We start from the raw sequence: 24,546 nt of genomic DNA, 5'->3' as shown, positions 1-24,546 counted from the left end.
CCCTCTATAAGTTGTTGGACTACAGTTCCTATTAGCCTCCACCAGCATGGCCAGTAGGGATGAGGAGAGTTTAAATCTGGGAACATCTGACGGCACCACTTTGGCTACCACTGCAATAGCCAATCCATATAATACCATACCAATACAGTTCACCAAATATGGCAAATGGTAAGGTAAATAGAAATGATGGAAGAATTACAAAGGAGACCATGGAATTTTTTTCTGAGCTTATACTTTCATCAGAATGGAGTGTTCTGTTTGCTTATGTTGAAAAGACAATATCTGTAAAAGATGTGCGGTTGACATCTTCCCGATAATTGATTTGTTCTATTACAGTTACATTTCCATGCTGCCAAATTCCTTTTCCAGTCCTGTAATCTGGTTGCAAATATCTCCAATCATTACTTCAGTTACAGATAGGTAGCCGTGTTGGTCTGCCATAGTCAAAACAAAAAAAAATTCCTTCCAGTAGCACCTTAAAGACCAACTAAGTTAGTTCTTGGTATGAGCTTTCGTGTGCATGCACACTTCTTCAGATAACTTCTTCAGTTATCTGAAGAAGTTATCTTCAGTTATCTGAAGAAGTGTGCATGCACACGAAAGCTCATACCAAGAACTAACTTAGTTGGTCTTTAAGGTGCTACTGGAAGGAATTTTTTTTTGTTCCAATCATTACTAATACCCTAACTTTCCCTCAGTACTCAGGATTTTAGCATTATACACTCTAGTAACCCTCATCACCAGTTCCCTTTTAGTCCCCATTCATCCCAATTATTCAAGTTACTCCAGCTAGGCTGTGGTTCCAAATCTTCCCATTATCCAGCTGCTATTAGTACTGTACAGTGCTCAAGTAATTGTACTAACCAATATGAAGACAATATGTATTTTGAAAATACTTTATTATAGTATTGAAAACAGTTATAATTACTAATACTATAATTATTATAGTATTGAAGACAGTTATAATTACTAATATTCCTTATATAGCATGAAAATGGCTATCAAACAATAGTACTTTCAAAGCTAAAAATATACGTTATCATTTGATTAGATTTTTTATGTTATTTATCTTACCAAAGATACATCTGTGTATATATGTGTGTATATATGTGTGTGTCTGTGTGCATATATATATGCACATAATTGCAAGCACATGTATTATGCATGTTATTGGCCCATGAATATGCTACCCGCTCCATGTATGTTTCCTGGAAAACACATATGTCATATGTAATATTTGAGCAATCTTATACCATACTGTAAAAGTGCATAACATGTAAGAGAACATGTAATAAAATCTTGATAGAATAACTTGAAAACGTTATAAGAATTACAAAAAGACCAAAATTATATCACTTACCAAGGCACCTTTCCTTTTACTTTAGATCTGGGGTGAGGAGCCTGTTGTTTTCCAAATGTTGTTGAACTCCCATCAGCCCCAACTAGCATGGCGAATGGTCAGGAATGATGGGAGTTGCAGTCTAGCAACAACTGGAGAGCCACAGTTGTGATGTGATCTAATAATTTAATAATTCAGATTAGGGGTAAAAAATATTTCTCAAGAGGATTACATATTAGCAGATATTGAGTCATATTTTTGACCACAAAGATGCTTAAAGGCACAAATAAGAGAGAGAAAAGGTTACAAATCTTATTGTATCTTAACCAAGTATACAAAACATTTTATTTCCCACCTTTTACTTATCACATTGTCAGATTCCTGGGTTCCTGGCCATTAGCTTACTTTTGGACTGGTGTGTTTTGCCAGTGTATTTTGTAGTAAAATATCATGTGTCATGAAGTCTGGCAAAGTATCCATGTTGCATAATGGAGCAAGCAGGTAATGCAAAATGCTAGCTGGCAGGGGGTAGTGTAAAATCAGAGTTCCTGCTCCTACACCTTGTTTTAATTTCCCTCAGTTCTTAGTGACTCTTTGAATAGTGAGAGCATGTTATTGAAACAAAGGGATAATGGCATGATATACATTTTGTGACCAGACTCTAGAGTCACCTCTTCTTTTCAGGGACAACAGCCATTCAGTTCATGATTGTGGAAGAAGCCTTCAAATTTAGAAAAAGCTGTTGTCTGTCAAAATCTTTTTAGAACATGTACACATGATGATTTCAGCAGCGGCTTCCGCAGCTGGAACTAAGAATGTTTACAGTGGAACAACTGTATCATCCTATGTCTGCTTTCCATGGTTTCAAGTTTTTATCTGGAATGTGAATTATTGGGGAAAGCCATCCAGCCGCTACATCTCAGGCATGTAATTCATTCTTGTCACCACCTCAATTAACATAGATTTGTTAGGAGGTGGATTTTCCAATTTATCTTGTTTTCATTGAACATACTTTGGATTGCCTCAGGCAACTATGAGTGCAGTCAAAATGTTTTTTTTTTTTTTGTAGTACTTGTTCTATTTCTTTGAAATATTTGTTAGTGTTCACAGTTCCATGAAAGCTTTAATACTGCGATGTGAACTAGCATGGAATTAGTTTCTGTGGGGAATTTTGCCTTTTAATTTGCTAATGATGCAAGCAAAAACTGCATATCATTAGTGGATGACAAAGACGTCAGCTTGCATTGACCTTTGATGATAAATGCAAGTTGCATAGCTTTTGATTATGCCTCAAATAGCACACATCTATATGAAGAAAGCTTCTCTATCTTCTGCTTCTTTATCACACCACATAATGGTCAGGATGCATCAAACAGTGAAGAGGGTGTAGCTCAGAGGTGTAGCTTAGCATATGCCATCTTCAGTTAAAAGTATCTCAGGTTGGAGAGCCTTTGCTAGAGTAAACAAGCAACACTAGGCTACACAGCGCAGTATAAGGCAGATTCATATGTTCATAAGCTAGAGTCACTTGTCAATTCTGTCCTTTTTAAGATCCTATCCATAAGCAACATGCCATTTCCTCATAGTATTTGATACCAAAGTGTTGTACAGTTTCTAAGTTTGCTCTGAGCGTAATCTACATTGTCTGCAAGTGGAGGTAAAAGATGACAGTTGTACTATGAGAAGTGTGTGAATGGTAAGCAACTATGATAGAGGCAACTCTGCCTATTATTTTGAAACCATTTTTATCCTGCTCCCAAGCAATCTGGTCTCAAGAGGAACTAGCGCAGACTGTGCCATTCCTTTGCTACAGATTTTCTATGCTTGTATATTATGGAGACACTGCTTTCCCTGCTTTGGAGCTTATTTGGAGCTTGGTGTACTTATGCTTTGGAACACGTGCCTGTTTTCAAGCAGGTATTATTTTTGCATGAACTAAATGCCATCACATATTCTCCTAGAACAGAGGAAGCTGCCTTGTGCTGAATAAGTCCATGTAACTCAGTACTGTCTACATGGACTAGCAGCAGCTCTTCAGACATGGGACATGTCCAGCTCTACCAAAAGATGCCAGTGATTGAAACTGGGACCTTCTGCATCTGCAAAGCAGAAGTTCTCCCTTATTGTGGTATTATAGTAGACTATTGCTACGTTCTCAGGCACAGCTGTCACTGTATTAATGAAAGTCCCTCTCCCAGCTCTGGTTCATGCCTCCTTCACTCCTTAAAGGAATAGTCAGACTATGCTTGCAACTACTCCCACCAAGACTTCCTTGCTCCTTGAGCTTTTCAGTAACGCGGCTTAGTGAGATGTGTTACTCAAATAATGTTGTGTGATGTATTGATTTGTATTAAATTGTTTGTTTTTTTAAATTGCAGTTCCCATGAGCAACCTACAGCACAGGTTAGCATTAATGCCATGTATGAAGAGGCCCCAAATGTTCTACATTTGGTACTGTCTTAATTTATATGTGCATTTTACAGTATTTTCTTAATTTGAAATGCAGTTCCAAACACACACACACACACACAGCCCTCCCCTCTCTGTAGGGTTATAATTCATTGCATTGAAAATATTTATCAAGTCAACTTTTTGAGAAAAATCAGAAGGTCAATGAAGTTCAAGAATCTTTCTTGTACTCACTTATCACATTGGTATGCAATATTTATCTTACTAGAAGTGAAAAATAGGCTGCAAGTATAATATTTCTAGGCATGTACACGGCCAGCTTCCTGGAGATATTCCTACAATTATACCTTACCCTTCATTAATAATAAATAATACTGTTAAGTAATAGTGCTGAGGCACCTTTCATAATTTGTGCTTTGGTTTTCTTGCTTGTGGAGAACAAATATTCTAATTATAGTATTTACATGCAAAAACAGTTCTTTTATTTGCTCTTCTGAGGTTTCAGAATCACACTAGAATATGATCTGACACATGAAAAAGCATATGGTGAAAGTTCCCTTGTATTGATGTAATTATATTCAAGATGAAGGTGTTCTAATTGTGAATCTTCATAATCATGATTCTCTTCACTGTCATCATCTTCCTCCTCCTCCTCCTCTTCATTATCCGACCTACTCCTACAGATGCGCTCAGTAGGGACTGTTCTGTAAAACCATATATGAAATAGTTAAAGGAGATTAACTATTACATTTTGCTAGCAAATTTCCTTTTTCTTTGCAGCTCATTTTCAAGATGGAAACTATTGTGAAAAGTGTGAAAAAAACACAGAGCTGTATCCAGAATTTTTCATTTTATGGGTCCCCAGATATTCTGGTTAGGCATATTATAAGCCACTATCAAGCATTTTGTCATTTGCACACATAGCACACACTACTAAAAACATGAACACAGTATGTACCTCTACAACATACATGTGTGTTTTCTGTTTGTGTACACATGTTTTGATGTCTAGTCACATTTAGAAACCTATGCAGCATTGCAGAAAATCCTCAGAACAGGAAATTTGGTTCACTCATTTAGAAAACTTGGTCAACCTTCACATTTGTTATTTCTTAATACTGGCCTAAAATTTAGACACTATTTTTATTCATGACAGTAGCACGTACTTCCTATCCTGCTTTTGAGGGTTAGACAGCCTCTTACTTTCTCGATACCAAATGTTGCTGATAAATGGGAATGCTGCTATCCTCATACCATGTTGCTTTTACATGCTCAGGCCATGTAAACCTGTTTGGAAATAAGGTGATATAAATCTAATATATGCAGTTATTTATTCAATGTTCTTCTATATTGTGGGCTTTGTGAAGAATGTATCTGAGCATTTCCTACTGCTGTTTGCCATCTTCATATGGAAAAGAAAATGAAAAAAGACTTGGTGGGAGCATACTATTTTTTTTCTGCTGTAGTCTGATGTTCAACCACTATAATTTTAAATGTCCGAAGTGCACGTCAGGCACCATCCTTGGATTGTTAAGGAAAGTTTGGTCTGAAGAATGTGGTATGCTTATTTACACTTCACTGTGGAATTTTCAGATGACTACTGCTCAACAATAACTAGTTAGAACAAAAGAAGAGCCTTGCCATATTTGATCAAAGGCTCATCTAGTTCAGCATTTGTTTCCCTCAGTGCCCATCCAGGGTAAACAGAGTAGGAAGGTAACATCCCTCCTCATGGCTTTCCCCCCAGCACCTGCAATTCAGAGCTATGCTGCATCTGAATGTGGATATTCAGTCTTGCCATCGGGCTTAATTGAGGTTCATAAAATCAGTCTTCCACAAAGTCATCTAGTAGGGGACTTCAGAGTTTGAGGGACCATTGGTCTGGAAGTGAAACAGGACCGCCTAAAATATGGCATCCCAATTATTGGGATCAGTATGACCTATTGAATCAACAATGTCTTGCACTAGTGGCCTCAAAGATTCAGTTAAAGAAGTAAGCAAGAATTCCATAAACCATGATTTGCTGTGTTTGAACATTTATAATAGGAAGCCAGTATAACATTATTGTATTTACAATTAAGATGTGTATTTATTTATTTACCTTATTTTGTTATTGTTGAGCCTCAGAAAATTTAAGGATCTCATTTCTGCAATTCCAAGTGGTACAGACTTCAGTTGGTTGTGATCTAAGAAGACTTCTCTTAGAGAGTGATATGCCCCATAGAATGACACAGGATCAATTCCCTCATCATCAAGTTTGTTAAATGAAAGGTACAGATATTCCAGCCCTGGCCTCATGTGTCCAAATACAAATCCTGGGATTCTGTCAATTTGGTTGCCTATAAGCACAAGGTGCACCAATGACTTTGGCAGATAGGAGGGAACATGATATATATTATTGTAAGAAAGATCAATAGATTCCAGGTTCCTAAAATAAAGTGAAAAGATATTAAAAAGTAAGAGCATAAAGTAAATAATTTTGTCTTCATACATAACATGCATTTTAAGAGTTCAGGAAGATTGGAAGCGTACAGTCTTATCTATTTTTCTGGAAACCATTTGGGGAATATTTGTACCATATGTTGTTCGGCTCTAAAACTCCAACTCACGTCATTTCTAGTTTGCAGGACGAGTGGTCAGGGATGCTTGGAGTTGTCGTCTAACCACATCTGGGGACCCAAGATTAAGAAAGGCTGCTTTAACCACTTACACCACACTGGCAGTACTTCTTTCTATCTTCCTAACCATCCATGGGCATTTTTACATGTACAAGGCAGGGATGGACTGCCATCCTGCTTTCTAGCCATAAAGAGTTAGCAGGCTATAAGGAGAAATGATGAATTATTTGGGTTGCCTGAGAGCAGCTCTTCTTTGTCATAGCAACTGGTAGTTTTCAGCCTGCAGTACATTCTACTCTGCACTAATTAATAAAAGGGCAGGACTGTAAAAAAGTCAAAGGGCATATCTCAGCTCTCCAAAACAAATTCACACTAAAGAGAACTTTTTCCCTACCACCTACTCTTTTCCCATAGCTATTGTCCAAACATGTTTACATAACTGTCACTGTCCAGGATCTGACAGATTGCTCAAGTCTGTATAAGAAAAAGAATAATAACTATAGTCACATTCATAGGCCAAACCTTCTATTTAATTTTCCTCTCTTCCATTAGTTCAGGACATCTGTGCTAAAGTACTCTTTTGGAGTTAAAACCACTCTCCCCACTCTCAGTTATCTCATTAGTCAAGTTTTTTTAAATACAATTTGTAATACTTGACACATTAGAAATCTCAAGTGTTCAAATGCATTTCCCTTTGAAGGAAGAAACAATATATATTATTGCCAGGATGATAGCATTATCTATCTCCATCCAGAGTTCTGGTTTGTGTACTTTGGATTGAAATGTTTTAATTGGTCAGTAGTTTTATTGTTGGATTGTATGAATCTATGTTGTAAGTAATAATAATAACAACAACAACAACAACAACAACAACAACAACAACAACAATAATAATAATAATAATAATAATAATAATAATAATAATAATAATAATTTATTTATACCCTGCCCTTCTGGCTGGGTTTCTCCAGCCACTCTGGGCGGCTTCCAACAAAATATTAAAATACAATAGTCTATTAAACTTTAAAAGCTTCCCTAAATAGGGCTGCCCTTCAGATGTCTTTCAAAAGTCTGGTAGTTGTTTTTCTCTTTGACATCTAGTGGGAGGACGTTCCACAGGGTGGGTGCCGCTACCAAGAAGGCCCTCTGTCTGGTTCCCAGTAACTTGGCTTCTTGCAGCAAGGGAACCGCCAGAAGGCCCTCAGCACAGGACCTCAGTGTCCAGGCAGAACGATGGGTGTGGAGACACTCCTTCAGGTATACTGGACCGAGGTCGCTTATTTATTTATTAATAAAGAAATAAATAAATGCTACCTGTATGCTCTCTTCCTGCCCATCTTAACTGTACCCATAGTTCCTTATTTTTCTATTTTAAAAGGTAACGCATTAGCATAATGTTTACTTAATAGCCACATCCTTTAATTGGACATTTTCCTCCAGACATCGGGATTCTACTATCTACTGAGATAGATTGGTAGAATGTAACCTGCTTACAGTGAATAACTATCTCATTAACACCAAGAATAAAAAAGCACAAGAGTTCCTTTCTTCAGAGGAAGATGCTTCCCGTGTTTATAATTTTGCTTTAAGTAAACTAGACACCTGCATGGTATATGTTGTCAAAATCCAAAAATAAGCTCGCCCGGGGAGTATGGAATAGTTTGATATTTTTTTAAGGTGACAGTTTTCTGGGTCAGAGGTCTACAAATTCATTTGCCATGTTGCTATCATGATCACTGTTGGCCCTCTCCACTCCTCAGTAGTTCACTGCAGAGCAATCTGGAGAGAAAGGGTCTGGAAATAAAATTGTCCTGAAGATAGAACAGTGTAAGGGACTTGTTCTGTTCTCCAGAAATTCTGTGCAAAATCAAGCAAGAGCCAGCACAGCCCCCAACTCCATTGGCATGCACAGAAGACTCACTGGGACAGGAGAAAGGATTTTCTCTCACTTTGGATGTTTAGAAGGAAATACACAAAGTCCTTCCATCATGTTAGAAAGAGTTGTTTGTGAAGTTACTTATATCCCACATCACATCAAGTAATTGAGAAATGTATTTTCACTGAAGCCATCTTCCTACAAAGCTCTGTGCAAAGTGATGAAAAATACCCTAGTACCCTGTACTGTGCTAGTAGACTGGGGGTGGGACATTGGAGTTAGTTTCAAATTGCCCTGAGCTTTCTACAGGAAGCAGAAGCAGCATGTGTGTCTCTCACTGCTCTGCCTTCTCCAAAAGGAAGCACGGTAAGAATACCACACTCTTCTCTCCCAAGGTCTCTTTGTATACCAGCAAATAGTTGGTTAATATGCCAAGAAAAACATTTGTGGAACCTCCATCTTCTATGTAGTACAACTTCTTTATTCTATACTTTAATTAATTAAATGTTGTGATTGGAAAATAACACAAAGTTTACACTTACTCGTGATTGATCCATGCCAAAGGAGCTATTCTGCTTTCTTCTAATTTGTTGTGCCTCAGAACAATTGTGTTTATATTTCTGGTATGATTAAAGCAAACTTCTGTAATTTCTTCAATTTGGTTATTATCGAGATATAATTCCTATTTAGAATGCATGGTAAAAGAAAGAAATATGTAAAAAGTGTATTGTATAATACATTAAAGTGGTTATTTTAAAATGTAGAATATGTGGCGTAAAGTTGCTTTACGTATTTTCCAAAAGTGGCAACAAAGTTGTTCCTTGTTTCCAGACAAAGTTAGTTAAGAGGCATTAGTTCCAAATGAAAGGGGGAGAAGCCCAAGTTCCGCCTTCATATGTTGCACGGGTTGTGTGATTGAGTATTGCATCTATTTTCCCCATGTCCCTAAACCTGCCCTTGGACTTCAATCCTGACTCAATGCTTTTGAAATTATTGGCAATTACTAATGAATAAGCATGCCCAGGATCAAAGCTTAAGGTTGTCTCCAATCTCACAGTATTTTGTGCCATGGGGGGATGTGGGATATGAGATTCTTGCACATGCCTTGAAATTTAAAGTTCTCTGTTGCTCTGGTGCAACAAATACACTTTTAAAAAATGAGGTTTTGCTATTAGGAAAGTGATGGAAAATGCATTTAAAAGTATGGAACAAACAAGTGATTAGCAGGACAACATATTAATGCCCCACAAGCATATCAGGATGAATGTTGATTGTCATATACCTGCCTCACAAACAAATCAGAAGGAATGCTAAACCTAACCTCTACAGTAAGCCTTGTGCAAGCAAATCAGGATAGGTCACCTAGAGGAGCCCTGACTATTATGGAAAAGGAAACAGATCATCTTTTTTATTTTTAAAAAACCTTACCTCAATAGAATTGGGAAGGCGCTGCGGAATGGTCCTAAATTTATTCCGTCCAAGGCGCAAATAAGACAGGCTCTTCAAAGGTTGAAAGGCTAATGGACTAACATTAGCTTCGTTGAGTTTATTGCCTTCTAATTCCAGTGTCACCAACTTTTCTAAACCTTTAGAAAATAAAGCAAACATGGTGAAATGTTTGTGCTCATCCAGTAAGATTCAGGGCAAAAAAAGAATCTGAATATTGGTATTTCATATTCTAACCAATTTCTCTTCTCATTGACCTATGCCTCCAGAATATCAGAGAGAAATTTTAATCCTAATGTTATTTAATAATAGCAGGAGAACTTCATGTTTATTTGAATACAATTTATAATTCTCCACACTTGTTTGTTATTGGTTCACTAAGACACAACTATGATTATAGTAAATTTAAATAAATTAGGAATAAATATAATACACGAGAATTATAGAATACACTAATTTTTTATTCTAGCTTTCAAGTAGAAACCACATGCATTGAAAATATAACTGTGCCTTGTTCTGAGTCTGATCACCAGACTTATTTTTTACCCTTTGTGCTATGATTAAAATAAAAGTTCCTATCCTTCATAAGGAGGATCTCTCATCCCCCATTTCTATCTCCTATTGTGAGAAACAGGGGAGCCTCAGGTCTTCCGGATCTTCTGCAGTCCTTCTTGGGCCAGGGGAGGTTCATCCTATAGCAGCACTTTAGGGTGCCCCAAGAAGGTACTTAATTTCACAAAGGTGGCATCTGGATATTGCAAATGAGTCATTGGCAACAGACTTTTAAAACTAACCAGATTCTCTGTTATCAGCAACTAATGCCTTAGAAGATATTTGGTCTTAAAAAAGAAGATATGTATTTTGAACAATTTTTAAGTAGCAAAATGAACATAATGTGTACTATTTTGCATTCCAAACTATAAACAAATTTTGAGGGAAATAATGTTCTGTTCATACTGTTTTTCAGCATTCTGAACCGGGTAATTTACATGTTTTAGCCACACCAGTACACAATTTCTTTTTGTAAACTTTGTTTTGAGGTTTTTCTTACAATCAGCAGTATATATTTTATGAAATAAATAAATAATTTATTGACTTCCAGTATTTTTAGACTCACTTTCAGGAAAAGCCATCCTAAGGCAGCTTACATACATTTCTATAAATGTAAAGGTAAAGGGACCCCTGACTGTTAGGTCCAGTCGTGAATGACTGGAGCCAGCGAACAGCTTTCGGGTCATGTGGCCAACATGATTAAGCTGCTTCTGGCAAACCAGAGCAGCACATGGAAACGCCATTTACCTTCCCGTCAGAGCAGTACCTATTTATCTACTTGCACTTTGACGTGCTTTCAAACTGCTAGGTTGGCAGGAGCAGGGACCGAGCAACAGGAGCGGGGATTCGAACCGCTGATCTTCCTGATCGGCAAGCCCTAGGCTCTGTGGTTTAGACCACAGTGCCACCTGCGTTCTGTAGAGTAGGTGGAATTAAAAAGCGTATGCAACCTAGTATCTCTCCTCTAGGCAGATTACTGGGTAAAAATCAAGGCTGCAGCTACATTCTTATGCATCTGAGTAGAGGGTGGTTGTCCCTCTTGTAAAGCGTGTAGCTAAGTACTGGAAAAACAACTTTGTGCACAATCAGATTTGTGAGTGTGATAAAACAAAGAGTGCAGTTCCCATGTTTAAAAATATATGTACATGGTCCACTAGGCAGATTACTGGGTAAAAATCAAGGCTGCAGCTACATTCTTATGCATCTGAGTAGAGGGTGGTTGTCCCTCTTGTAAAGCGTGTAGCTAAGTACTGGAAAAACAACTTTGTGCACAATCAGATTTGTGAGTGTGATAAAACAAAGAGTGCAGTTCCCATGTTTAAAAATATATGTACATGGTCCACTCCTACTGTCTCTGGGAAAATACTTTTGTTCCACCTACTTTTTTTCTTGCCATGAATTTGTAAGCTTTTATTACCTTAGTCATCTGCATTCACAGTTACAATATACCTTCAAAGCTGTATTCATCAATTGCATGTAGTTGGTTTTCGTTTATTTTAAGTTCTTCTAAAGTTGATGGCAAACCAATCGGAATATGTACTAGTGCATTTCCATCCAAATATAAACGTTGCAAATTCTTCAATATCTGTGTTGGGGAAGATATAAATTGAGAAATCGAATTAACTTTGATTTTTAAGTTTTAAAATATTTTTTTCTAGCACTGTTTGCTTTAGGTTCATGTGTGCTTTATGAATATTACTGTATGTGGCCTGCGTTGGCTACACTAGCACATGGGGAATTTAAAATTAAATTGAAGTCAATAATTTTCACCTCCCTAACCTGTGAAAGTAGTAATTCTCACAAAATATTCCCAGATCTCACTTTGTTTTGTCAATGATTTCATTATTGATTGCAATTGTGAAGAGTTGCAGAGTATTCATTAATGTACTCTCATGGATTCTTTGACAATTTCAGCAAAACAGCCATTGCTATACATTGACACGCACACAAAGAATTTAAAAACCCTAGATTTTCTTACTTTAAATGCCCGTGCACCTATGCCAGATGATGTGATATTATTTCTACGAAGATCAATCCTTTCCAAATTGGGAATCCCATTAAAAGCTTCATCTGGGATGGAAGTTATAGTATTACCTAGGGAAAAGAAAGGTGTGTAATAGCAATAGGAATTTTAAGACTCACTTCCATTTCTTAATCATTTTCCATTTTCCTTATGCTTTTATCACACAGGTGCTTAGTACCATATTTAGTGTCAAGTAAACATTACGGTGTCTCCATATTGCTTCTTCATAAACCAACAAAGCAAGGATTTTGATATAGCCAAGCAAGGAATATCAAAACTTACATCACATTGTCCCTTCCCTCCTCCAATTTTCACAATGAGAACATTGGACATTAGTTGTCCAGTGCAAACAGATATAGTAGAGATAACATTAATGTGGGATGCATTTGAAAAGTATTATAATAAACAGGTCAGTTTTTTCCTTACCTACAAGCTCTATGCTTGTGAGCTCTGCATCCATGATTGGTGGTATTTGTTTGAGTTTGGCATTAACACAGCTGATCGTGTTGTCCAGGATTGAGCATCCAGTTGGCAAAGTAGGCACTTCAGTAGAAGGCTCAGGAACTGGGAAACGAGGCGGCATTCTGAATACATCACCACGCAAAACATCTTCCTCCTCTTTTTCTTCTTCCTCACTTCCTTCAGGTTGTTCACTTTCTTCTTCATTTTCTTCTTCCTCTTTCTTGAGTCCTTTTTCTATTCTTAACTCTTCTTCTTCATATGCTCTTCTCCTTTCTTCTGCTGCTCTCATCTTCTCCTTTTCCCTTTGATCCTTTGTTTGTACATGTTTTTCCTTCTGTTCATGGCTTTTTCTTCTTTGCTGGTTCTCTTTATCTTTTATAGTAATTTCTTTCTTTTCAAGCCGTTTCCCCTTCTTTTCAGCATTTTGATCTTGTGTTTGTCGGTTGTACAAGACTGGATCAGTATGGTCATTGGGCTCTAGATTATCACCAGAAAATTCAGATGTGTCACCTAGTGAAATAGTACTTATCTCTGAAAGCAAGGAGGTCATGGTGTTGAAAGTGGACAGTCGATAGCAATATAAAGAAAAATGATAACACAGTTTTTAGTAGCAGGCATTAATATATATGTGCTTGAAGAGAATAATTATTCTATTATAGTGAAGAATATTAATAAAATACAGTATTGTGCATAAAATCCCTAAGATAAGAAAATTACAGTAGTTTTGCTGGTGCGTTTATTGTATGTTTACGCACATACATATATACAGACTGAGTTAAGGTGTCTGGTAATTTTGCCCTTTTCAACAGTAGTGCCAATAGCTACCGTATATAATTTTCCAGTTATTAACTCAAAATTATGAAGGAAAAATTCAAATGCAAAATGTATATTATCCTGTTTTGTTTCCCACCTTTGATTTAATGGCAGCATGTGCTTACACACTGGCAATGTTTGGACACATCACTAAACTATAAACTATTAGGAAATTAGTTTATGCATGAGCTATGTGCTACTACATGCAGCTTGAGCTTTCCTGCTTTGCTTCTCCCTTCCTCCAAGCACAGAGTGGGTGATTGATGTAGTATTACATCAGAACCAGTGTCCATGGTTTATTTCCCTCTAAGCAAACCAAGATAAACCAAACTAGGCATCCTGATCAATGTTTGCTTGGGAGAAACAAACCACAAATCCTGATTCAGATATAACGTTAAGTCAGCTGCTTTGTGGTTTGTTTCCTCACTGGAGGGAGGGAGGAGGAAAGCAGGCAGATCTGTTCATGGGCTTGTGGCTCAGTTAAGTTTATGGAGATATGCTGTTCATGTCTGCTGACATTTCCATATGAGTAAGAGTGTCTCTGTTGGCCTAGTTGCTGCGCTGACAGGGGCAAAAAAAGATGCCACCATCGTCATGGACAATCAGGACAGCAATAGATATCCCCAGTGGAAATGCCTGTGTACATATACAGCCTACCATAATCCATGCAAATACTAAAAGGTTAATGAATAATTCCTAATTTCATTGCCTTTCAGCAGTTGCACATATTCAAAGGATTACATTATTTACACTAAATTGTATCCTGTATATATACTGTGTGTCTGAAGTATGCAAAAAAAATCAATATACTGTACCAATATCCATACACACTGGGCAACACTCTCCTTCAGGTATCTTGGTATTGTGACACGTCAGAGGATGGCACAAGGTTTCATCACACAACACCTTTCCTTTTGAGCAGAGGCACGTAACACAGGGTTTAGGAGACCACACAGACTTATCATACATAATCATCCCATTTGCAAAACATTTATTTTCTTTTCCTGATAAATGGAAAACAAAAGCAAGTTTTAAAATTGGTATAAAATGTATTGGTAAATTAAAACATTTGGTGGGTTGGTTTTCCAGATACCCAACTTCATACAAATCTCTGTGGGGGCTCTAGTGTATGCATGAGCAAAGACTCCCCAGCCAAATCAGTGTTGAAAACAACTGTGCATGGACAAGAAGGATGCTACACACCATCCTTGGTATGTATCCAACATGGGAGATACAGCGTAAGGTCAGACTAGGTCTCGGGGAGACCCATGATCAAATCCCCACTTAGCCATGAAGCTCACTGGATAACCTCAAGCTGGATAAACTCAAGCTAGCACTATTTCTCACCCTAGCACACGACATAAGGTTTTTACAAGAGTAAATGTTTATGTGTAAAGTACCATGTAAACTGCATTCAGCTCTTAGAAGAAGGACTATTATAAATTAAAGAAAGAAATAATAAAGAATTGGATGATGTAATTGAGGGGTCATGTTCTGTCTTGGGAGAGCCATGTAAATTATACTTTTTTGTTAATATATTTAATATAGAAATATTTTTAATTTAGATATAGTTGACAAAAAGATTGTGTGGTTGTAGCCACCTGTCTATCCTGGTGGTTTGATTACCAAACATGAATTGCATTATTTTATATCAAAATAAGTTCTATTTAACATTGTAAGGAGGTTTGTTATCAGATAGATAGTATCTCTAAATCTATAACCCTACCCTCTACAGTTAATTGGTCTTACTACATTATTGACATTTACATGTAGGCTTAGTTTTTGATCACCTAAATTTTAAATTAGTGTACATATTTGTAAGAGTATACTCTGCTACAGAAATAAACTTACTTGGCCTTCTACACTGCCTGTTAACTTCTGTTGATCAACAATCCAAGTCCTTAGTCTAAAAAAGCTAGCTAAACTCAAGAGAGGTCCACAATATGCCAACGGAAATTAGCAACTTCACCCACCAAATAGTAATTGAAAAGTTTTATTTCAGCAAGCTTTTGCAGAATTTCATGGTTCTGCTTTTTCTGCTTCTTTAATATGTCTAGTGTTTAGATTGTTTTTACTGATGTTACTGTGTTTTTTTCTTGTTTATTTGGTATAGTTTGCAATCCTGGTAGCTTGGGTTTCAGGTACTACAGTAGAAAGCATTTTACAGGAGCATAATCAGTTTTGCCATTCAAAACAGGGTGGGTAGTGGTCATTCCTAAAACTCTAAAAGGAAATGCACTACTTTCCAAGCACCTGATGTTAATCGTCATCCAACAGTTGAGAAATACAAGATTAGGACTTAATTTCATATGATAATAGTTTTTTTTAAATAAATATTTATTAAGATTTTTTGTAAAAAAAATACATAGATAATAAACAACATTGCTTATATCATAACAAAATTTCATAACTTGTTTAGACTTCCTCACGTCTCCTGCTCCCACTTACATTGTTGAAAAGTTTTTTCAAGCAAATTATCATCTTGTTTACAATCTTATATCCACTCATTTAAACATAGTCTAACAATTCTCCAAAAGATTTGTATTTTCCTTGATCTCACTTATCATCAAATTCCAATCTAATTTAGTGGTGGCCAATTATTTATGATCAAGCATCCTTCTTAACATTCAACCAAATTACAATATTTTTGTAAATAAATCTTGAATTTCTTCCAATCTTCTTCAATCCTTTCTTCTCCCAGGTCTCGGATTCTGCCAGTCATCTCCGCCAGTTGCATATAGTCTATCAGCTGCATCTGCCACTCTTCCAGTGTGGGTAGATCTTGAGTTTTCCAATTCTTGGCAATGAGTATCCTTGCTGCCGTTGTTGCATACATAAAGAATGTTCGGTCCTTCTTTAACACCTTCTGGCCGACAATACCCAGGAGGAAGGCCTCTGGTTTCTTAGTGAAGGTATACTTAAATACCTTTTTCAGCTCGTTATATATCATTTCCCAGAAGGCCTTCACTTTAGGACAAGTCCACCAGAGGTGAAAGAATGTTCCTTCATTTTCTTTACATTTCCAACATTTATTATCAGACACATGGTATATTTTGGCAAGTTTAACTGGGGTCATGTACCATCTATATATCATTTTCATTACATTTTCCTTCAGAGCATTACATGCAGTGAAGTTCAGCCCAGTGGTCCACAACCTTTCCCAGTCCTCAAACATAATGTTATGCCCAATATCCTGTGCCCATTTTATCATGGCCGATTTAACCATTTCGTCTTGTGTGTTCCATTTCAACAGCAAGTTATACATTCTTGAAAGTACCTTAGTCTTAGGTTCTAACAGTTCTGTTTCCAACTTCGATTTCTCCACCTGGAACCCTAGCTTTTTGTCATTTTTAAAGACTTCTTTAATCTGAGCGTAATGTAACCAGTCTCGCACTTTATCCTTCATTTTCTCCAAGCTCTGCAATTTCCAATTGTCTCCATCTTTTTCTAGTATTTCCCAATACTTTGGCCATTTGGCCTCCATATTGGGTCTTTATTAATTTCATATGATAATAGTTGACAACCCTAACAAAGCTTGCTTGGTTGTTTTCATATATCAGACATGTGTCTCAGAAGTTACTTGCTACCTTACAGTACACCTACTTTGTGCAGTATAGAGCTGGAGTTGTTAATCAATTGTTCTCCAGCTGTTGTGGGTCTCCAATTCCCTAGCATGGCCTAGCACGTGCTAGGGATTTGGAGTGTTTCCGGCCTCTGCAGCCACAGCAAGCACTGTGATTCTCCAGCAGTTTGACTTCACCCCCAGAGGCACACTCCATTGTCTCTTGAGACAGGCGGATGCCAACAATCAGGAGATTCATAGTCTAGCAACATATGAAAGACCAAAGGTTAGCCACCATGCCTTAATTATAGTTAAGGATCAGGTACCAGCCCTTACATGCAAGACCTCCTTATCGCCATCAGACAGAAGTAGGAAAGCTACTTGCAGGGGTCACTGATGGTTTTCAGAGTGCAGTGTTAAGGCTTGCTAATCGCTAAGCCACCATCAAAGAATTATGATTGTAGGACTAGGCTAGGAAGAGGGGTAATGGAACAGAGAGTATCACTAGTTCAATTGAAAAAGCTTGCTTGTAGTCTACACACTACATATATATTATTAAAATGTGAATCATGAAAAGAAAACACAAAAGAAGATTTTAAGAAAGAAAGATGTGGAGTTCTGCTAAAGCCAGAGATGCTTATGATCTTTCTTAAAAAAAAAAAATACGGACATAAGATTGATTATAGGATCTGTTGTTAAATAGGCTTCTTTCCAAATCTGACCTTAACTTGTATTCTAAGTACTAGACTAGAAAAATACCTTGTGGTTTAAATCATTGGCAGATATCTCAATGCCTTCAACCTTTGGAAATATGGTACAGATCCAATATTTCAACTAAAATGTCTAGTGGTTTTAGCTCAGCTTTTGGGTAAAATTCCAGTTTTAAAAAGACAAGAATCAATGGGGAAAGGAGGAAACCACATATTACTTCAGCTGATGATTTCTGACAGGAAGATTTGAAATAGTTAATAAAATGCTTGGTACATGTATTGCCAGTTGTATTTAATGTTTTAAAAATGCCTCAAAATGAACAGTTTTCAATCAACAATGTATATTATAAATGGGACATGATAGTTCTCTATCATTTCTGATCAGATTTTTTTTATCATAGCCATTTCTATTAAAGTTGACATTATTTGTCCAACACAATGTTTATCATGCCTTAGAAGGAAGGGTGAATATATGTTCGAAGATGATCCAGTTTCATATGCAACAGTAATACAATTCTCTAAAGTAGCCAAATGCCGTTTGGGGCAAGAGGAGTTTTCTCAACCAGTTGCATGGTTAGAATTATGTAAAATGGTCAATTTTCAGCCAAGCTGGCACCTTAGTGGCCGCAATGTAGTAGATGTATTCACATTGTCATATACTGCTAAGTTTGCAGTAACTTCTTGATAAATCCAATGCATATATGTCATTCTGAACATTTTCATGTGCAATTTCTATCAACTAGTGTTATATAAACTAGTTGCATTATAAAGCAGGGTATGGGGTTACTAATAGGAGGAGTTCAGAGCATATGTATGTTTCTGTTTTCACTTTTATATTCAAGTTTCCAATTTAAACTCCCCATTTGTGTATTCTGTTATTATTGGTGAAACACATATTTATTTTATATTTTTACCCACCCTTTCCCATATAGATTGGTAGGATAGTTTGTTTCTACCACAAACATTTCAGTTTTGAAAAATGTTATTTAATACGTTACCATGCAAAGTGTGTTATTCTTCATATTGTTTCTTTGTGAGAAATTATACCTTTCAGTATATAGGAGGCACTTTAACTGAGAAAAGCATCGCTGCATTCTGAAGGATACTCTGGGAGTTTATGATTGAATTGCAGTAAGGGGGCAAGAGCATTCTGGATGATAGAACATGTGGAATGCATTTCTTCAGCAGTTCATTGCTGGGCCTTGATTCATACCTGCTGAGACTGTGAGAAATGATCAAACTCCCCCCTCCCCCTTTTTGGACCATTGCTTCATATTTATTTCTGCTGTATAATGCATACATATTTAAGAGGTTGGTTTCTTGTCATTGTTTATGAGTCACAGATGGGTTTTGGATCATGCACAGTTTGCCCATTTATTGGTAGTGAAAATGTTAACTGGAGAACTGTCCAATTGCTGGATCAGATTCAATACTTCAACAATGAAGAGTTGAAATTATGTGCTGAAGCTTACTTAGTGAATAGTTTACTCAATTCCATGTGCTTTGCTAGCAAGGTTATGAGAATATAAAGGAGAATACTTTGCCTGTTTCTTGGATTATTGTTTTAAAGAAGGAGTAAAGGACAAAAAGAAAAAAATGAATAATTTGGAACTGATTTTTATTTACTATCTATTGAGAAAAGCAATATTTTGAAAGCATATCTTGTTCTTTGGCATTGGTGTTGTAAAAACAAAAGCTTAGTCAACATATAAATCTTTTGTTTGAATTGTGTTTTTGTATTAGTTTAATTTATTGTTTCCAATTTTGAGCTGCTTTGAAATATGTTTGTATGAACAGTGGTATAAAAGTCTTGAGAAATTAGTGTGCTTAGTTGTAAAAGGTAAAAAGGTAAAGGACCCCTGGACAGTTAAGTCCGGTCAAAGGCAACTATGGGGTGCACTGCTCATCTCGCTTCAGGCCGAGGGAGCCATCGTTTGTCCACAAGCAGCATTCTGGGTCATGTGGCCAGCATGACTAAACTGCTACTGGCACATGGAGGACCGTGATGAGTGACAGATCGCACGGAAATGCCATTTAGCTTCCCGCCATAGTGGTAACTATTTATCTACTTGCACTGTTATGCTTTTGAACTGCTAGGTTGGCAGAAGCTGGGACAGAGCAACGGGAGCTCACCCCATTGCACGGATTCAAACTGCCAACCTTCCAATTGGCAAGCCCAAGAGGCCTGGTGGTTTAGACCACAGCGCTACTCATGTCCCTCTTGCTTAGTTGTAGAAGTACATTGCACAGGGTGCTCAGCTTCTGTAACTTCTCTACAGCAGGCAAAGTACATACATGGTTTGCAGAATTCTGGGAAGCAGTTGATATGTTTAGTAAATACGTGGATAGTACAACCCTTTGCATTTCTACTCAGAAATAAGTCCTTTTTAGTTCAGATATATGTATATAAGTGAGCGAGTATAGACTTGGCATTTTAGTTAGCATAATAATAAAGTAAATATTCTCTGCTTACCTGGTAAAATATTGTAACTGGATTCTTGTCCACCCTGACCAATCAGAGAGTCAAATACTTCAGTGATATCACCATCAATATTAATAAGTGGAATGCTTGGTATTGGAGTAATAAAGACTGGGGATTTGATTTCTTGTTGCTTGTTTAGTCTATGATTTCCTGAGGAGCTCTTTCTTAACCCTCTATAGCGCATTCTCCTCCTTGCCCTCCTACGCATTACATTGCGTTCATTCTGGACAACAGCAATGCATAGAGAAACAAGCAGAATGTAACAGAATAGTGCTGCTTTTTGCATTTTCTCCTTCTAGCGTTGTATCCTACAGAAAACACAAAAAGGAGTTTTCAAGATTAATGGAACTGTAGGATATAGTACTGTAGAAAATGGTAAGAGTTCTCTGAAGTGGATTATGTTTGTACCCAGCTGTTGCAGTGATTATTAATGCCCACTATTTTTTGGCCAGCTTTCTATAGTTAAAATTGGGCAGTGAGGTGTGTGACCAAGTGCCAAGGATTTGTTCTAGCCTAAAATATCTGAAGATGTGGGATGGAGCATTGATACATTATTTTCATGATTCTCTATTGCCAAGATTCTCAATGGGCTTTTTTGTTGCTTGTCAGTGTAGGACATACAGTGGTGCCCCGCAAGACGAACGCCTCGCAAGACAGAAAACCCGCTAGACGAAAGGGTTTTCCGTTTTGGAGGTGCTTCGCAAAACGAATTTCCCTATGGGCTTGCTTCGCAAGACGAAAATGTCTTGCGAGTTCCTACGGGGTTTTTTCCCTTTCCCCCCCTTTTCCTAAGCCCTAAGCTGCTTATCAGCTGATCCGCTGATAAGCCGCTTATCAGCTGATTCACTAAAAGCCGCTAAACCGCTAATAGCGCTAATCCGCTAAGCTGTCAATGGGCTTGCTTTGCAAGACGAAAAAACCGCTATACGAAGAGCCTCACGGAACGGATTAATTTCGTCTTGCGAGGCACCACTGTACTATATGGGATGTATCCAACTAAAGCACACTCAGGGTAGATTTGTTAAAATCTGTAGGTTATATCCAGTGTTATTCATACTCACAGCAGACTCACTGAAATTGGTGGTGGTGATTCCTCCACTACAATTCTGCCTGGGACCTTGTTCATACCAGGAAAGGTCTTAGAACAGATAGTCAGTCAGTCTGTGAGGAGCTGGAAAAGGGTACTGTATTTGCTAAAAGTAAGCATGGGTTTCTCAAAAACAAATCATGCCAGGCTAATCTTTTTTTCCTTTTTTTCTTTTTTGATAGAGTTACAAGCTTGGTGGATCAGGGAAATGCTGTGTCTGTAATATATCTTGATTTCAGTAAGGCTTTTGACAAAGTCCCCTATGATATTCTTGCAGAGAAACTGGTAAAATTTGACAAGGCGCTAGACAAGGGGGAATTTGTAGCTGGTTTACTCACTGAACCCAAAGAGTGTTCACCAATGGTTCCTCGTCATCCTGGAAAAAAGTGGTGAGCCTCAAGATTCTGTCCTGGACTTGATGTTGTTCGACACCTTTATAAATGACTTTGATGAAGAAATTGAGGGGATGCTTATCAAATTTGCAGATGTCACCAAACTGGGAAGGGTAGCTAATACATACCTCAGAAAATATAATCAGGATTCAAGATGACCTTAACAGACTGGAAAACTAAGCCACAACTTATAAAATGAATTTAAATAGGGACAAATGTAAAGTTGTACACTTAAGCCAGAAATAATCAGATGCACAAATATAGGATTTGTCCACGATGACAAGGAACCATTAATGAGTACTCTTTGGGTTCGGTCAGTCAACCATCTTTAAATCCACCTACCAGTTACCTCGTTAAACCCACATTTTACCAGCTTCCTTTAGCTGTGATTCCTGCATTGCAGGGGGTTGCACTAGATGACTCTTGGGGGCCCTCCCAACTCTACAATTCTATAATTCATCCATCTTCACATCATATAATGTAGTGACTGTGTAGTAGGAATTTTGTGCTTACAGGCATAGCAATATGGACTCAGGTAGTTTGTGTAATGTGTAGCAACTATCCATCTTGCTTTTTTATATCTCTGTGCTTGCTCTTCAATCCACAAAGGCATTTTTGAAATAAATATTGTATATTCATTTGTATTGAGATTGGTTGGTTCTTGCTAATTCCTATGAGCATGGAAGGTAGTTTGGGCATTTCTAATGTAACCGTTTCTATTGAGTAACCCCTGGGTTCAGCAACTGACTGCTGTAAAGATCCCCAAATTGATACCTCTGTGAACATGTATTCACATATATGTGCATATAGTCACGAGCAGATTTGATAACATGCCAACTATCCTTACATAAAATCTGTAAGAAGGCAATAGCAATTCTTCATTGTGCTGGTGTGTGTTTTATGGGAATGAACATGTGATCAGCTGAATCAGACTTTGCTTCCTGCCTAGCAGTAGTGAATGGAGTGTGCAACAGTGACTGGCAGCATGTTACGCACAGGATTTTTTGAAGTTCCTGCATTGCAGGGGGTTGGACTAAATGACTCTGGGGATTCCTTCCAACTCTACAATTCTATGATTCTATTATTTGTTCCCTCTCATACCACATTCAAGAAGTAACTTCTGATTTGGCCAGCATTGCACAAATGCATCCTTCACAATGTCACTGAATGCTGAGAAAAATATACTTTCCCAGGTACCAAAATATTGCATTATGAATGCTGGTCATTCTTTATAGTTAGTACATTTCTGTCAGCAAGGCAGAGGAAATGGTTAATTTCTTCAACTGATCTTCATTAAAGTTACTTAGACTCGAAGCTAAATTGCATAAACATTACATTTGATACTCGAATGAACTACTGTTCAAACAGTAAAAGTAGGAATTTTATGCAATATATCTAGGAACAAGGAGTTGATAGTTATACAACACCATTATTAATTATCATGTCATATTTTCACAGCTGTGAATTTAGCTACATAGCAATTAAAACTTTGCCAACACACTACTATTATTCATAAAAATGGATAAACAGTACTCCACATTGCATTTTCTTTTGCTATATAACTCTGTTATTGGTGGCATTCATGCTTATTAAAATTAATGATACTAAATACATAGTACTTTCTGCAAATATATTTGACATTTGTTCTATCATATGCAAGTACATCATACTTTAAACCTCAAATTGTTAAGCAAAGTTTTACATATATTTCACATGAATCTACCAATCTTTAAGCAATAATTTAAAATGTAAATGCAATATATTACCTGGTAATCTAATCTAACAGTAGATTCTGCTTGCTGTTATTTAATCTCCAGCTGCAAAAGAAAGAAACTTCGGCTCCCTTTAAAATAAAGAAAGGAACAGTAGAATTATGTTGAAACATGTAAGATGACTCCTTAGGGTCTGAAATAGTTCCTTTCCCTGGGGACAAGGCACTGCTCTGCCCTGTGTGCAAAGATTCTGCTAATACAGCTATTGAGAATTGTGCAAACTTCACTTAGAGAAAATGAAAAGCAGCACAATACTTTAGGTCCTTAGGCTGACAAGGCACAGCTGGAAACTTTCCTTTAACAATATGCTTACATAAGGAAAAGAAAACAGGACTATTTTCAAACTTGATAATCATTTGCAGGTATTTTAATCCTGATTTATAAACATTTTAGTATTAGTTCATTGTAGGTTTATAAATTTTACAGGTTACATACATATCATAAATTTTAAGTAGAAGCACCCCAAGAACTCATTATTTCCTTATGTAATGACCAAGTTTCTCTGCTAACACTGTATCTCATTTTCCCCTCTGTGCTGCAGGCTTTATTCAGAATACAAATTCTGCTTTGTTTGAAGTAATAGATTTAGTCACAACAGAAATCTTTGCACTTTGAAAACTGAGTAACTGAAGCATTTCTTCTTGCCTTGCCATTAAAGAGTAACTAGGTCCTGAAATATGACACTTGCACATAGCTCTGTAGAAACTACAGTGGATTTTTAACCAAAAAAGGAAAGTATACATTACTCACAAGTTCTCTTTGTGCCAAAGGGGTGAAGTCTCCCATTGTTTGGCATATGTTTCTTAGTGTACCACCGTTTCAAAAATGCTAAAAACATCTAACGGAACAAAACCTTTGAGCAATCCTTTGTTTGAAGTCACATCATTTAATTTGCCATAATAGAAGCTTAGAACTTGAAAGGCAGTGTCACATTAGGAAAAAAAGTATCATTTTATCATTTTGTGAAGGTTGAGGTGTGCTTCACTTTAGGTCTGTTTTATGT

General features: G+C 37.1%; 2 protein-coding genes across 7 annotated transcripts in view; one reads left to right on the top strand and one right to left on the bottom strand.

Annotated features, from left to right (window-relative positions):
- The window catches only part of CENPP (centromere protein P), a 165,977-nt gene that overhangs the window by 99,749 nt on the left and 41,682 nt on the right, over positions 1-24,546 (top strand). The window lies entirely within an intron of this gene.
- ECM2 (extracellular matrix protein 2) lies at positions 881-23,763 on the bottom strand. Of its 5 annotated transcripts, XM_083726755.1 has the most exons (11): positions 23,538-23,762; positions 21,718-21,755; positions 20,284-20,600; positions 14,354-14,542; positions 12,690-13,256; positions 12,219-12,334; positions 11,690-11,825; positions 9,671-9,828; positions 8,785-8,924; positions 5,850-6,176; positions 881-4,452 (listed from the first exon to the last, which is right to left on the bottom strand). In XM_083726755.1, the coding sequence occupies exons 3-11, from the start codon at positions 20,576-20,578 to the stop codon at positions 4,230-4,232; spliced, it is 2,151 nt and encodes a 716-aa protein (XP_083582881.1). In that variant the 5' UTR covers positions 20,579-20,600; positions 21,718-21,755; positions 23,538-23,762; the 3' UTR covers positions 881-4,229. The 5 variants fall into 5 exon arrangements, with proteins under 5 accessions (XP_083582881.1, XP_083582883.1, XP_083582884.1 ...); XM_083726757.1 differs by lacking the exon at positions 21,718-21,755 and having other exon boundaries at positions 12,690-13,235; positions 23,538-23,763; XM_083726758.1 differs by lacking the exon at positions 21,718-21,755 and having other exon boundaries at positions 12,690-13,202; positions 23,538-23,763.

This window comes from Podarcis gaigeae (genome assembly GCF_964106915.1).
Source record: "Podarcis gaigeae genome assembly, chromosome: 2".
NCBI classification, from domain to species: domain Eukaryota; kingdom Metazoa; phylum Chordata; class Lepidosauria; order Squamata; family Lacertidae; genus Podarcis; species Podarcis gaigeae.
This window is presented reverse-complemented; position numbering and strand designations above follow the sequence as displayed.

Bases quoted from the DNA above. Each gene is read 5' to 3' on its own strand.
- ECM2 (XM_083726755.1), bottom strand. From the start codon at position 20,578: ATGCAAAAAGCAGCACTATTCTGTTACATTCTGCTTGTTTCTCTATGC. The intron at 8,925-9,670 runs GTAAGGTTTTTT...CATTCTAAATAG, and splicing joins GCCTTCCCAATTCTATTGAG to GAATTATATCTCGATAATAA. The intron at 4,453-5,849 runs GTAAATAAATAA...ATGGTTTTACAG, and splicing joins CTCAACAATAACAAAATAAG to AACAGTCCCTACTGAGCGCA.